At 41.9% G+C, this 14,583-nt stretch overlaps 1 protein-coding gene across 8 annotated transcripts in view; it reads right to left on the bottom strand.

The window, feature by feature from the left end:
• STOX2 (storkhead box 2) overlaps positions 1–14,583 on the bottom strand; it is a 209,650-nt gene that overhangs the window by 100,984 nt on the left and 94,083 nt on the right. Inside the window, exon 1 of one of the 8 annotated variants that reach the window (XM_011364029.2) lies at positions 2,779–4,455. The exons of 6 other annotated variants lie outside the window; for them this stretch is intronic. In XM_011364029.2, the coding sequence (XP_011362331.1) occupies positions 2,779–2,944 (166 nt within the window). In that variant the 5' untranslated portion in view covers positions 2,945–4,455. Of the gene's footprint in view, positions 1–2,778; positions 4,456–14,583 lie in introns of those variants that run through there. One more of the 8 variants, XM_023532905.1, reaches the window with a different exon arrangement.

Below are 14,583 nucleotides of genomic sequence, written 5' to 3' on the forward strand. Positions count from 1 at the left end.
GCTATTGCTGTAAATCACATTTCAAACTGGTAATTACTTATTAGTGGAGCAAAGACTGTTGGAAAGTGTGCTGTCTCATTAGAAAGCTAGTATGGAATGCCTGCAATTCTGCCTTAATAAACAGAGTTAAACTTGAAGTACTCACTGTGTGATAGGTACGCCAGACCACAAGACAGCTATTAATAAAATTTTCAAGGATCTCTCCTTTCCTAAAGCCTTTAAAAAAAGGTTTTCCCCATAATTTTTACAAATAATTTTTTTTTGGAGGGGGAGTGATTTCTAAAAGTAATCTCAGCTGAAGTTATTCCGTTTAGTACATCTCTGAAGAGGCTTATCTTGTCCTTTGAACCCAACAACAAAAAGTTCTTTTTACTTAAAATAAAGTATATAATACCAGTAGTTATTATGCCAAATGACTAGACAAACAGAAAGAAGAAATATGAAAAGCTCCATGTGTTTCTAAGCTGCTTCATTTTCTATTTCATTGTATGTAACAAAGGTTCTGCTTGTATCCAGAGTCACTAACTCGATACAAGTGGATATCCTTTACAGTTAACAGGAAGAGAACTACATTAAATGATCTCAAAGTGTTTCAATGCACTTCCTATTCTAATCAACACTCATATTTGGAAAGGAGCCATGTTTGAAAAGGAAATTGATAACCTACCCCCACGCCTCCCCCAAAAGATGCATATGAGAAAGATTCCACCTAACTCTCCCAGTGTTCATTCCAGGTGTCTGAACATTTACTATTTCCTTCCCTCAGTACCAACCTCTTTATTACATGTATTGGCGGGCATTTAAAATAAAGAAATAACAGTCCTCTCTTCCTGGACAAAGCCATATTATATCTAATCCTGTAGCCCTATGAGAATCTAGCAAGCCACTTCGCTCTCAGGGGGCACTCCACAAAATACTGAAGAATACAGCTCTTCTTACCCTCCTCCCTTCTGGTTTTCTCAGTAGTAACCTAACATTAAACTTACATGGAAAACCAACAGCCTGAAACAGCTTATCCTTCAATATCACCATAAGACAAGCTTACCATTCATAGGTCAAGAAATGAAATAGAAAAGAGAATCAAATGAAATTAAAAGCTTCCTCAAGCCCTCAAAAATACCTTCCAGAACTGGCAATGGCAGAGAAATTCTTTAGCAGAGAATGAAAATGTGATCAAAATGAAGCCATGCCAAGACAGATAAAAACAGGCTCCATGGGAATGTGCCTGAAATCATTACAGTCTTGAAGGTCTGTTGAAGATTTTGTGGCCACCTGACCTCCTATAGCTTCACACTTGGTATCAGTACTGAAGAGGGGCAAAAAAGAGGGGAACTATTCAGTGTGGAATTGAGACATTCTAACCTTAAGCATACGAAACCTGGGATTATCTGAACACTCCGAGCACACACGGGTTTATGTGTTTTGAGGTTAGATTTGGATTTAGGTGTCTTTCAGAATTTACTGTACAAGTCTGAAGAATATAGCAACCACAGCAGTGATCGACTTAAATTACTGAAATATAAACTGTAGTTGTCACTTCCTTTACAAATTTGGCTTTTCATGAAAGAGAAAATCAAAGGAGCCTTATTGCCAAAATAGTACGACACCCTTATGTCGCCAGATTTTGCAATAAAAAAAGATGGTTATTTTATTTAGGTTTTATATTCATGGAAATGTGGTCACAAGACATTTTTAAAGCATGAGACACCGGCTTCAGTTTTTTAAAACTTGCTGTTTTAGGAGAAAGATAGTAGTGCTAGACTGTAAGTACCAACTGCAAGCTTAAAGCAATCTTCCCAGTTAAGACAGGACTTAGAATGATTTGGTATAGTATGTGTTCTCACATATAATCTCAGTTCTTCTATTATACTGTGTTTAGAAGAAAATTCTTTCAGGATGAAAACAAACAAAAATTGATGTCTTACACATGATTACATACAAGTGGTCAACAATCAGGAAGGAGAAACCAAGAAAAGCGTTCCAGCATTTCCTCCAGGATTTTATCCCTGGGTTCCCAAGTTACACACCAAAGCCATCCCGTTCTATTTCCAAGGGGAACTGGCTCCTTCGGAAATGCTTGGAATCTCACTGCATTTTGAGATGAAGCCCTCGTTTCCATTGACCGTTTTGTTTGTCCTTCCTGTCTGACATGCAAAATATACGATACAGCCTCCATTCTTTCCATACAACCTAATTCAGAGCAACATATGTTAAATCCACACCGAATCATGGGAGCGTTCAATCCGCAAACACACCATTACCCCACAGGATGCATTCACTGAGCTCCAACAGAGTTCTCTGCGTACAAATCGGACAAGTCGGAGATGCATGCGGAGCTCTTCCCTGACTCAAACCATCTAGAACTGTTCATAGAACCTGTTCCCTTTTCAGAAAAGGGGGCTGTTTAAATGCCCACTGGGATAACTGGCCACAATGCAGGCGCCAGCAAGCCCGGTACTGCAGGCAACATTGGACGCAGGCTCTCCCTCAAGGAAGCTGCTTCGCGGAGCTTGCAGTCATTTATCTCCCTGCAGCCCAAATGCCCGGCACGTCCCCCTCCCTTATTTTACCTAACTAATAGCTCTCAAACCCCATATTGAGAGGGCCTGCTGTGGATCTTGCGGAGGTACAAAATGGTGGATGTGAGCTAATTTTTTCCTGCTTTTCCCATAACTTATCGCATCCATCAGCGCCCGGCCTCCCTTGCCAGCACCCCGGCAGCGGCGCAGCGTGCACGCCCCGCGGCCCCGGCTCCGAGGCAGCAACGCGGTTACCAACCTGATGTCATATAGCCCCGTGAAGCCTGGGGCGCGAAGGCCGCGGGGAAGCGCTTGTGCAGGCGGTAGTCCTTCTCGCTGCGGGACCTCATGCGGTCCGAGGCCCGGTCCGAGAAATCCGAGCTAGGCCAGGCTCGCCGCAAGGTTGTGCTCCGGGTCTTCTTCATGGTGAGGAGGGCGACCTGCTGCCCCGATCCTGGGGCCTCAGCGCCGGGGCGCAGCGCGCGGCTTCATCCGTCTACGGCGGGCACGACCCGGGCTGACTCTGCACACATTTTCCCAGCCCCTCCTTGTCGGCGTCTACACAGCCAGCGGCGGGTCCGGCCCTCCCCACGCCCCCACACACCCCCACGGCGAAGGCTCCGATTTTACACACGTCCCACAATGCATTACACTTCATTTGCAATCCGCCCGGCTTATAGCTTCCAGATTCCTGGGGGGGAAAGGCACGTTAGGAGGCTCCCCGGCCAGGAGGAGGCGAGGAGGGGCGGGCGGGGTGGGGGCGCCGAGACTTGCAGCGTGAAAGCAATGGGAGCGCAGACAATGGCCCAATTCAGCGCAGGAGTGCTTAGCCAACTGTGAGCCCCGGCACAAAAGACCCAAACAAATGAGGGAGCCGAGGCCTGCAGGGCTGACCCGGGATCGGGCGCCCGGGAAGCCGCAGGGGCGGCGGCAGACCCTCCGCTCCAGGCGGCTCAGCGCGAGGCGCAGCGATGACAGTGTCCAAGTCGTGTCCCCCTGGACCGACCAGCCGCACGGCCCGCAGTCCCAGGCATAGGCGGGTTCTGCCTCCCCTGCAGTCCTTGGGAGGCAGTCTTCATTACAGAGGTTCAAATGGGGGACGCGTGTGCACAGGGATCTCAGCAGGCTCTACAGACAGCAGCTGCCCCGGGCTGGCTCTGCCGAATCCAGGAAGAGCGGGAGGAGTCCTCGTGGCTGCAGCGTCTCGTCACTCTCGCTCCTTCCGAGGCTCAGGGTGGTGTGCGTGCCTGCGCGCGTGTGTGTGTGTGCGCGCGCGTGTGTGTGCGCCCCGACACGCATGTGCCCCCTACACATGCATGTTCCTACTTACTGGCCAAGGCGGCGGTGGGAGCCATGGCTGCCAAGGATGCGGCGCCTGACGATCAACACCCGCACGGTGGCACCGCAGCTCTGTCGCCAGCAAGCAGAATGGCTACTGAATGAAGGGCAGGAAGCAGGGCAGCCTCTCAGTCTCATGCTAATCACCAAGCAGCCTTTAAGTTAGAGCACCGATCCCATCAGGCTTCTCATTTTCCTGTGAAACGCTCTGAGGTGGCGCTGAGACCTTGGCCCGTGACTCCGGCCTGGAGCTAGCGCTCGGATATTTACATATTTTTAGGATGGTCCCTCCCCCTCAATGAAAAGGACAGAAACTCCTCCGTGGAAACAGGGAGATCTTCGATGCCTTGCTCTCCCACCTGCATCAACCCCGAAGTCGGCTAGAGTCGGCACCACCGGGGGATCCTCCGACAGCCGCAAACACCCGGGCACCTGGTCTACGCAGCCTGGAAAACGCAGTGGAAGTGGCCTTGTCTCTTCCTCTCGTTGAACCCTGTGGTAAGAGTCACTATCAGCCCGGCTAACCTGCATTCAGGTCCGCAGCTCCTGTACACAGCGCGGCTCTGCACAGCTCTTTCTGGTCCAACAACCAATCGCTAAAGGACAACAATGCGCGCTACGCGGGAGGGGAGGAGGGGGCGCTGCGCCGCCCCCGCGGAGGCGCGGGCCCGGGACGCAGGCCTGGGACCCGGAGGTCACACGAGTTAAAGGCGCACGGCCACATTGCTGCGAACCCCAGAGATGCTGCACTGCTACCGGCTCTTCAAAAATGCTTATCTCCTCATTTAGGTTTCCAAAAATGCTTTGGTGTTATAAACAACAAAAATAAACCTGGTTTTTCTTTTTCGGCATTGTACTTTATTTTACATTTTTGTGCTTTTTTTTCATGTATGACGATGCAACGTTAAAAAAAAAAATTTTTTTTATGCCGTTGTTTCATACTCTCAGGTGCCATGGTGCAGAGACAAGGATTCGAAATGTATGGGGCTATGATCTTATCAAGCTGATACTGCAAAAGAAAAACAAAAACAACCAAAAAAACAGAGGGTTCTAAATGGTTAAGATTCAGTTCCAGAACAATTCGGTACTATTCCAAGGCCTGAATTCATTGGGGCGGAGGCGGGGGACGGGAGGTTTTTCGGAAACCGTGCAGAGGGGGGCAGGTTTTAAGCCACAGCAGCATAGAATCCAGAACTTGAGGTTCCCATTCAATATATCAAGGCTGCCCTCTGTAACCTGAGGCTAGTGTAACTAATCTATCTCTTGGGATACCCTGAGGTATAAAAACAAACAAATAAAAATCACTAAGTATTATATGGAACTTATATTTACACTAATCAAAATTTATTACTGACTGTAAACCAATTAGCTAATAAACAATCAGTGAGTCTAAGTTAAGTCCGTCCAAAAGGCACAGTTCGTCAAAATGTCTTCCTCACTGTAAATGACTACTAAGAACAGAAAGATTACAGCTTTAGTAGCTATAGAAGACTAAATGAATAAAGAAACAAAGGTAATAAAAAAAATTGTGTTAATGAATATATAAGATACTGACATTTAGATATCTCGATTCAATTCGAAAAACAGTCAGTACCTCCCATGAGCCAAAAGCGGTTCTGTGAATGATTACAGTAGTTATGACTGAAGGCTAATGGTGATTGCTGTGGCAACTGTGATATTTATTCATTTAGCACATAATTATTGACTGTCTAGTATATGCCAGCACTGGGATGGGTGCTGGGCAAACAGAACACCACATGGCCCCAATGCAGCTTATGGTCTAAGTAGTAAGCAAATAAATGCACAAACTGTGCTATGTTCTACAAAGAAGAATAATATCTCTGAAAAAATGAGTTAATCTGAGACCTACAGGACAAGGAGTCATACAAGCAAAGACTGAGGAAAATTATATTTCGGAAAGTGGGCACAGTGCACGCAAAGGCCCTGGGGTAGGAAGGAATCTTGGCTTCTGTTGGAAGAAGTGAAAGAAGGCCAATATGGCGGAATTGGAGCATAAGAGAAAGGCGCGTGATGAGGTCATAGAGGAAGGCGAGAGCCAGCTCATGCAAGGATACACAGGCCATGTTAAGGGTTTTGTATTTTATCCTAAATGCAGTGTGAACCACTGAAGGGTTTTAAGCAAAAAAAAAAAAAAAAGCAATGTTTAGAATGTCTATATAAAAAGGGCTTAGAGTAAGGAATCTGTTTGAAGGGAGCGGGTAAGCCAGTAATTTTCTGGAGAGTAAGTTTGAATTGCACTTGACTTAAAACAGAAAATACTTAGTTCATATGAAAGAATGTGGTGGGGGAGAGAGGGCAATAGATATTTTGGAAGGAGAGCCACACCTCCACTCAGCCCATCTGAACAAAGGCCTTGCAGGGGATTGATATCATCCAGTGTCCACACTCTTAACAGATGCCCTTGGCACCAAGGCCAAAAAGCCAGACACAGAAGAATCAGGCAATAAATGGCTTGGGGTGGCTGAACTGGATCAGAGAGTAAAGTTAAGTAATGTTTCCATCCAAATCAGATGATATCCAAAGAGGTTATGAAGGTAAGGCTTGAATCTAGCAAATAGCATTTTGTGAGACCAATTCTATATGAAGAACTGTGCTATGTTCTATGTGCTATGTGCTATGTGCTATGTGGACTTCCTGTTACTATAGCCACTGTTAAAATCAGACTCTATGTGTACATCTGTCCTATGGGAAAATTCACTGGTAACATGCAACCCCTAGGTCCCTAATCCTACTTTCAAATCTCCCAACCTACTAGAGACAATCATGTATCTGGGTTATAAACTGTCCATCAAGTAAGCTCATTTGTATAATCCCAGTATTCAGTACTATGGAAGTTTAGAATAAAATAGAGAAATGACAAAGCAAATCAATTTTATAGTATTAGTATTTTTAAATCAGGCTTAAGAATAATTTGTACATTGGTATTTACATATCGGATAGATTAGAGACACTAATTAGACACATTTGCTTTGTGATTCTAATTCAAATGTATAATTGATTTTAGACTTGTAATTTTAAGTTGAAACGGAAAAGAATTTTGACTTTGAAATTCTCATTTAAAACTTTGGTTTATTACATTTATGAGAGTTGAATAAACTTGAGTTATAAGAATGTAAACAACATGAAGGGAAGGAATATCTTCTGTTTTTGGCACTGCCATTCATTGCTCTTTTTTCATAGTTATATCTCAAGTGGCTAGCAATGCCTGGCATACATTTGATGACTAATAAGGTCTGATTAAGTACTCTGGAAGACTGGGTTGGAGGCCTTCTCAGTCAGACATACTTAGTGCTTTTTACACATTAAATCTAATACCAAATTGATAAATGCAATTTAACTTTTTAAAGGGATATATTTAACTGTGTTTCAAAATGGATCTAACTATTGACACAAGGGACTTTATTCTTCAACTTGAGTTGATCAAATGTTTTCCAAAGGCCCCCTGAGAGCTACAGTTTTTATTATTTTAAAAATACCAAATTTACAAATAGAATGAATTGAATTCAAGACAAGGAAATTTTGATTTTTCAATTTTTATCTCTAGTAAAGGAAAATTCGATTGTTTGAATTGGTATTTTGAATTGGTATCTCTAACATTAATTAAAAACCTAAATATCTGTAAATGATCTCTGCTGTGCACAGAAAGGCCCTCCTTCAGACATTAAAAAGGCCACACTGACTATATAGACTGAAGGATGTAATAGATCAGAGAAACCGAATGACTGAAATGAATAAAGAAAAGGTTGCTATGAGTGAAAAATAATTGTAAGCATCTAAATGTGAGAAGTACCAGGCCTGAGCCTTGACCTTGTAGCCTAGAGAAGACGGATTTTAATCCAGGACCTCCTAAACACACGTATTATTCTGGGATATAGGGACACCCAGTGATATGATACTGGCAACTTCTATTAGCACATTAGACTCACCAAATTCAGGGGCATTCCATTGAAACTACAACCGAAGTTGCCCATGGCCCAACTTTTCTACCAAAGTATGACTTTGGTATAGTAAAAGAACTAAATATGCAGAAGAGAAATAGGTGTCTACGTATTTATGTATATATGGAATATATACATCAGACTTTGTGATTAAAATTAAAAAATTTATTTGTTAAATAAAAATCAGAATTCTGAGTCTGATAGTAATGTATCTTTGTTTCTTCTTGAAACATGATTTGCAAAAGATATTAATAGTTCGATTTGACAAATATGTTGATTAGTCAAAAGAAATACACATAGGCACACACACCTTGAAGTTGGGCAGCTATGTGGCCCTGGTTATAGAGCTAGACGGATTCTGGAAAAGAGCACGTCCCTGGAGGACTAGCACTTTCAGAGGCTTGTGAGGTAGAAAATTAGGGGAAGTTCTTTTGTGACGCATATCTACACTCATTCATATGTATATACACATGCACATCCATATGGCCTGGGATATTTTGGCCTCCAAAAGCTGCAAACTGAAGTAGCTGACCAAAGCTTTGTCCCCAGGGCACTTAGGAAAATACATTTGGCTTCCTTAACCCAGCCTCCAAACTGCTAGTTGCAATTTTATCAGAAAGCTCCAACACTTAACAGTCTTTCTTAGAAGACGTGCTCACCTTGTGCAGACCACCGGTGTGTTTGCCTCAGCATTTAGATCTGCAGCTCACAATAATGTGCTCCGAGGAACACTTGTTTTGAGATATGCTAACAAATGTGACTTGAAAAGAGGGTCCTATTGTGAAGTTTAGAAAATATGTTAAAGTTAAAAGGGACTGCTGGACTTCTCAGAGCCTTTAATGTGCTAATCTACCCTGTAAATCTACCAAAAAATGCTAATGAAGCTCTAATCATAGGACCACTTGTTGCTGGGACACATTTTGGGAAACAGACCTAGACAGGTGGTGACTGAAACAGCCTGGGTGACGATTAATCCATAGGGTAAAACGTGTTTAAGAAACTCCTAAGAATGATGAGAATGCATATATATTGTTCTTTTCATCTCTATAAAATCTGAGTTGAATTTTTCTTAGTCTCTCCACTAAGGTACACTGTTGCCTATAATCCACTCCAGATAGGGCTGTAATGAGTAATGGTCGTCAATGAATTCTACTCCCGAAGAAAGCAAAGTTGGGGGATGGAGAGACTCCCCAAGGAGAAATAACTCAAGAGGGGCCTGAGTTTTTTCCAGGACTGTTGATGCATAGGTTGGCAGGACTGTGACATCCATCTCCAGGCCAGACTAATCACAGTCAGAGCAATAGAGGGCAGAGAGGTGTGGTGATGGATGTCAAGGAGACCCCTCCACTTATATCTTTGTTGAAGGCCTGGGAAAAGTCAGTCTTTGAGTTCCATTTTTATCAATTGTGATGATAATAATAACTCTCTTAAAGAGTTGTAGTAAGGAATTGAGGTAAATATATAAATGTCCCAGTTCACTGCTGCCAACTAGAAGACATCAATAAAAAATAGCCAATTTATTATTACCATTGATCACTAAGTTAGGAAACCATTTCAAAAACCTGACCCTTTCTAGATCCTTTTGTTCACCTATGAAACCTGCTTTGTATCAAATAAAAAAACAAGCTGAATTCCAGTGGGGGCCGAGGATACTACCAGCCAGCAACACTGACACTGTTGGTGCTGTTGAGTTGGATAACCAAAATATACAGCATCCATAAACTGGGTTTCAAAAACAGAAAGAAGAAAACAACATGCAGCCCAGCTTGAGTGTACCCAGGAGCTTTGGCAGTCAGTGGTGGCCAGCACACCTTGATTAAAGCGGAGAAATCACTGGGATCAAAAATAGAGCCCAGAAAAGGTGGAAACAATCCAAGTGTCCATCAACAAATGAATAAACAAAATCTAGTCTATACATACAGTGGGATATTAGTCAGCCTTAAAAAGAAAGGAAATTCTGACACATGCTACAATGTGGACGAAACTCGAAGGCATTAAGCCAGGTGATATAACCCGGACACACAAAAAGACAAAAACTGAATAATTCTACTAGATGAGGAATCAAGACTAGTCAAATTTGTAGAGACAGAAAGTATAATCATAGTTGTTGGGGCCTAGGGGGAGGAGAAAAGGGGAGTTAGTGTTTAATGAGTACTGAGTTTCAGTTTGGGAAGATGACAACATTCTGGAGATGGATGATGGTGATGGCTACACAACAATAAGAATGCATTTACTGCCATTGAACTGGACACTCAAATAATTAAAACAGTACTTGTTAAGTATATTTTACCAAAATTTAAAAAATAAAAAGAATAGAGTATAAAAAACAAAGCCATAGCCACAGCCATGTGTGCAGTGCATGGAAGACAAGCTCTTGCGAGCTGGTCTTTCTACCTGCACAAGCTAGGTACACATGTCCTCTCCTTTATCATCCCCGAAAACCAAGGCTATATCAGGTAGACTGTGAACATAAAACAAGCTCTATCTAAAGTAAACTGGCAGGGTCATTTTCCACCCAATTACTGGAAAATGGGTCTTTCAAGAATGTAAAGATCTAAAGAAAATAATTTCAATATTTTAAAAAATTTACAGACACCGAAGTTTTTGCTTTTTAAAATTTACCTTAATGAACACTTTGCTTCTACCAGCTGGAGAAAGTAACCTGAGCAAAGACACAGCGGGCAGAAATCAATGGAAGAGCCCTAAATAGTCTTGTTTGGCTGAAGGTTTGGGAAATGGTATGGGAATAGGGAGCAATTAGGCTAGAAAGGTATATTAGACAGTTGGTGGAGTAGTTGGGATTTGAGGCCAATTAATCTGTGTATAATTCAAAAGAAGAAGGGGTGCTGTGAATACTGAGCAAAGGAGAGACCTAGTATGTACTTGAAAATTTAATCCAGTGGGAAGTGGCTGCAAACAGGTATGAGGAAGCTTTCTTGGGTGATAAAAATGTTATTAAAACTGAATTGTGAAGATAGCTGCACAATTGTTTAATTTATTAAAACACATGGAGTACTTAAAATGGATATATTTTATAGTATACAAATTATACCTCAATGACACTGTTTTTAAAAAAAAAAATAAATGAACCCAGCCACAGAGTGGCAGATAATCTGGGGGAAAAAAAAAAGAGACTTGAGCTAGAAGGCTAGTTAGGACACTATTGCAATAGTGCAATTGAGATGGTGCAAATCGGAATTTGAATTCTAGCAAAGATAATGGAGAAGTGGATAGGAAACACTACCAGGCTGGAACCTGTAGACCTACACAGTTGCTCCTAGAGGATGGACAAGAAGGACAGACAAAGGAGAGAGGGTAATAGATGTCCCCAGTGATGGTGGGCTGGGGACTCCACACACAGAAACCGGGGAGTTGTTTTAATTTTGGATCCAATACTTATTACTTATGCTTCTTACTATGGCTCTTATTCCCATACTTTCCTATATAAAATAATTCCTAAATATTACACACACACACACACACACACACACACACACACACACACACACAAACACACGCATTTTTCTTCTTGCTGATACAACTGACAGTCCCTCCATTGCCAAGTCCATTGAAGACTTTAGCCCTTACCTGGTTTCTTGCTTGGCACTGTCGCCTACTAAAACTTTTCCCTCCTTTGGCTGTTATATGGTCCCTCCCCACTGGCTCTCCTCCTGCCTCTCAGACTCGCTCTGCCCATTAAATATGGGGACTCACCAGACTCCACCTCCCTTTGCCCTTTCTTCACATCCACAGTCTCACTGGCTGAGCTCGACCACATCCTCTGCTTTGTTTCAACCCCTCTAAGTAAAAGGCTTCCAAAAACTCTCACCATCAGACCCCTCTCCTGACCTCCAAATCCTTATTTCCTACAGCCGACTGCATCTTCCTCCAGATACTCCACTGACAAACTCAAGCTGCCCGTTACACAAAATAAATCATCATTGTTCCCACTCTCCCAACCTTGGGCTTGTTGGAGTACGTTTCCAGTGAAGGCACTCCCACGCATCCAGTCTCTTAAAGCAAAAACCTAGGAATCGTCCTCATCTGCTTCCTCTTTCTCGCTGCTCAACTCTCATCTACCCCACGCCCATCACCACACGCAATCGGTCACCATATTTTTGTGTTTCTATTGCCTTCCTATATCCTCAAGGCCTGAGTCAAGGCATTGAGGAAGAAGAGGGTAGCCATAAACAGAAAACCAATGTCACTTGCCAAAGACACATAAAGAGTAACCTAAAAAAATTAAAAAAACAAAAACAAAAACAAAATTATGTTATAAACTTTAAATATTAAAAATTAAAACAAAATACATGTACTCCTAGGTCTGATTAATTTGTTTAAATGCACATTTCAAAATAAGGTTTTCAATTAAAAAACGAAAATTAATAATTAGTAATCTGGTTCAATATTAGATAGTTCAAGGCAAAAATCATGCTGTATAATAAAATTATATGTTTCAGCCTTTATAGTAGCTACCATGGAGAAGTCCAATTCATAAGTGAATGCAGTTAAAAATACTAAAAATATCTAACCACCTTCTCTCACAAGATTTCGACACTGGCAATGAAATAGCTGACTTCTGTTAGACAGACTTTGTTTCCTAAGGTAAACCTCAGAATCCACTTTTATTCTGAATACACTACATATTTAGTACTATGCATTGCCTTTTTCTTTGGGAAAATAACCACGAGGTTCTTTCATCAAGCTTTCGAGTCTCTCTTCAAAAAGGTTAAAATCATTTCAGTAAAATCAGAAGAGCTTTAATCAGGTTGTTCAGTCAACTGACAGAAGCCAGTTCACCACGACCTTGATGTGCAGCACTTTAGCCCAGCTTCGCAATCTTTTCTTTTAATCTGCCTTACACTGAAAAACTGGCTTTGGAAATTAGCACCTGTTGCAGCCATATTTGTTCATTTGCAGAACTTAAAGTTATACTCAGAAGGCTTTACGTAACTGAATAGCGTGAAAACATGGTCACTTACAAAGCCAGGAGCAACCAGGCACAACCTCACAGAGAATATGCTTCATCTAAAAGGACCTAATATTTTTCTGAAACCCAAAAAGATGAAGAATAGGCTTTTTCAGATGAAATTCAATAAGGTTCAGATTAAACAACAGTTGACTGAATCACTGTACCACTTCACAAGTTGAGGGGAGAAAAGTGGAAATTTAGATTTATGTGATTTACATGAGTGACACCATTAATTCATTAAGTAATTTTTTCCATTTTTCGTGTACATCTCAGGTTGACCCTGTGTACACAATAGTAACTCTTGCTTCTACTGCCAAGCTTCACTAGGTAGAGGAATTCTCTCCTGGACCACCCAAGATCTCAGCCACAACTTAAGACAATTCTCCATGAACGTCTTTGTTCAGCTTATAATTGACTAACCACAAAAGACCAGCTAAAATCCCAGTATTGGTGGGTTTCTCAGTTTGCAGTGACTCAGAAAAGTTACATTCAGAAAAGATCAGCAGAATTGGAAATTTCATCATTTTATAAAGAAAAATGCATACTTTACCTTTATATTGAACAACAACTTAAAATATTTGCCACAAGATAACCAGTGGACTTTTCATGTGGTAGAAAATATTTTCATGGTTACTACTCATCTCATGTCAAAATTGTGCAGATTATGTGAGCTGAAAATCCACTTACTGAGCACAGATAAACTGCAATAGGGAGTCATATTCTAAGTAATACATGGCACAGGGCCACACAGAAATGACTTCCACCTGGTGTACTCACATGCATCCCCAAGTGACACATGGCCCTGACACACTCATGCAATGCATTCATTTGGGAGTTCTCACACTTTCTCCTGATGGCCCAATGATTCACCTTGGGCACTCACTGCCATGTACGCAATTTACCGAACTCTGTCCATTTCTCAGCAATGTCATTTCCCTTCTCCAGGCCTTATTGGAAGCTGCCGTCTTTGCCTAATATGCCTAGCGTCTCCTTGTCCTCCTGAAAAACTCTCTTTCATCCTTCAAGATGCAAATAGCAGCCAGTGCTTCTAACAAACATCCCACAGTCTCCCTCTCTTTGCCCTTCCACACTCCTGCAGCATTAGAAGTCCTTGTTCCATCTACATGATAGGTGTCCTTTCATTACAGTGCTTTCCACATTGTAATATAATGTCATGACATACAGAGACATCCAGCTGCTTCCCTGGCTTGTGTGCTCCTTCAGATCAAAGACCGTGTTATTCACTGAACAAATGTTCATTGAGCACTTGCTATGTGCTAATAATGGCCATAAGTTCTGGGGTACAAAAATTTAAAAACAAAACAAAATGACAGCCATAAGAACAAAATCTTTAGTCATTAAGGAGTCTACATGCCAGTGGGAGGAGATAATAATAAACAAATAAATTAGTAAGTTATATGGAAGATAAAATAGCGATGAGTGTAATAGAAGAAAGACTGAGTCTGAAGGTTTGTGATTTAAAATGGGCAGCCAGGGAAGACTTCGCTTTATTAATCATTTGATGCCCCATGCACAATGTGCTAATTTTAGGCCCTCTTCAGTGCTGTATTCCTAGAAGAAGCACAACAAATTACCACAGATTTATAATGTGATTTGGGATAGTGAAGAAACTAACATTATATCTACTTCATTTTCCCTCAGATCCACTTGCAGCTAAGAAATAATAAATAATGCCTTATGTTTGCCTAGGACTTTACAGTTTATTGAGTCTCATAAGGTCTGAGGTCAGCAAGGTAGGAGTTACCATACTTAAAGATGAAACAAATAAAGGCTC

Source organism: Pteropus vampyrus, unplaced genomic scaffold (genome assembly GCF_000151845.1).
Source record: "Pteropus vampyrus isolate Shadow unplaced genomic scaffold, Pvam_2.0 Scaffold92, whole genome shotgun sequence".
In the NCBI taxonomy this organism is placed as follows: domain Eukaryota; kingdom Metazoa; phylum Chordata; class Mammalia; order Chiroptera; family Pteropodidae; genus Pteropus; species Pteropus vampyrus.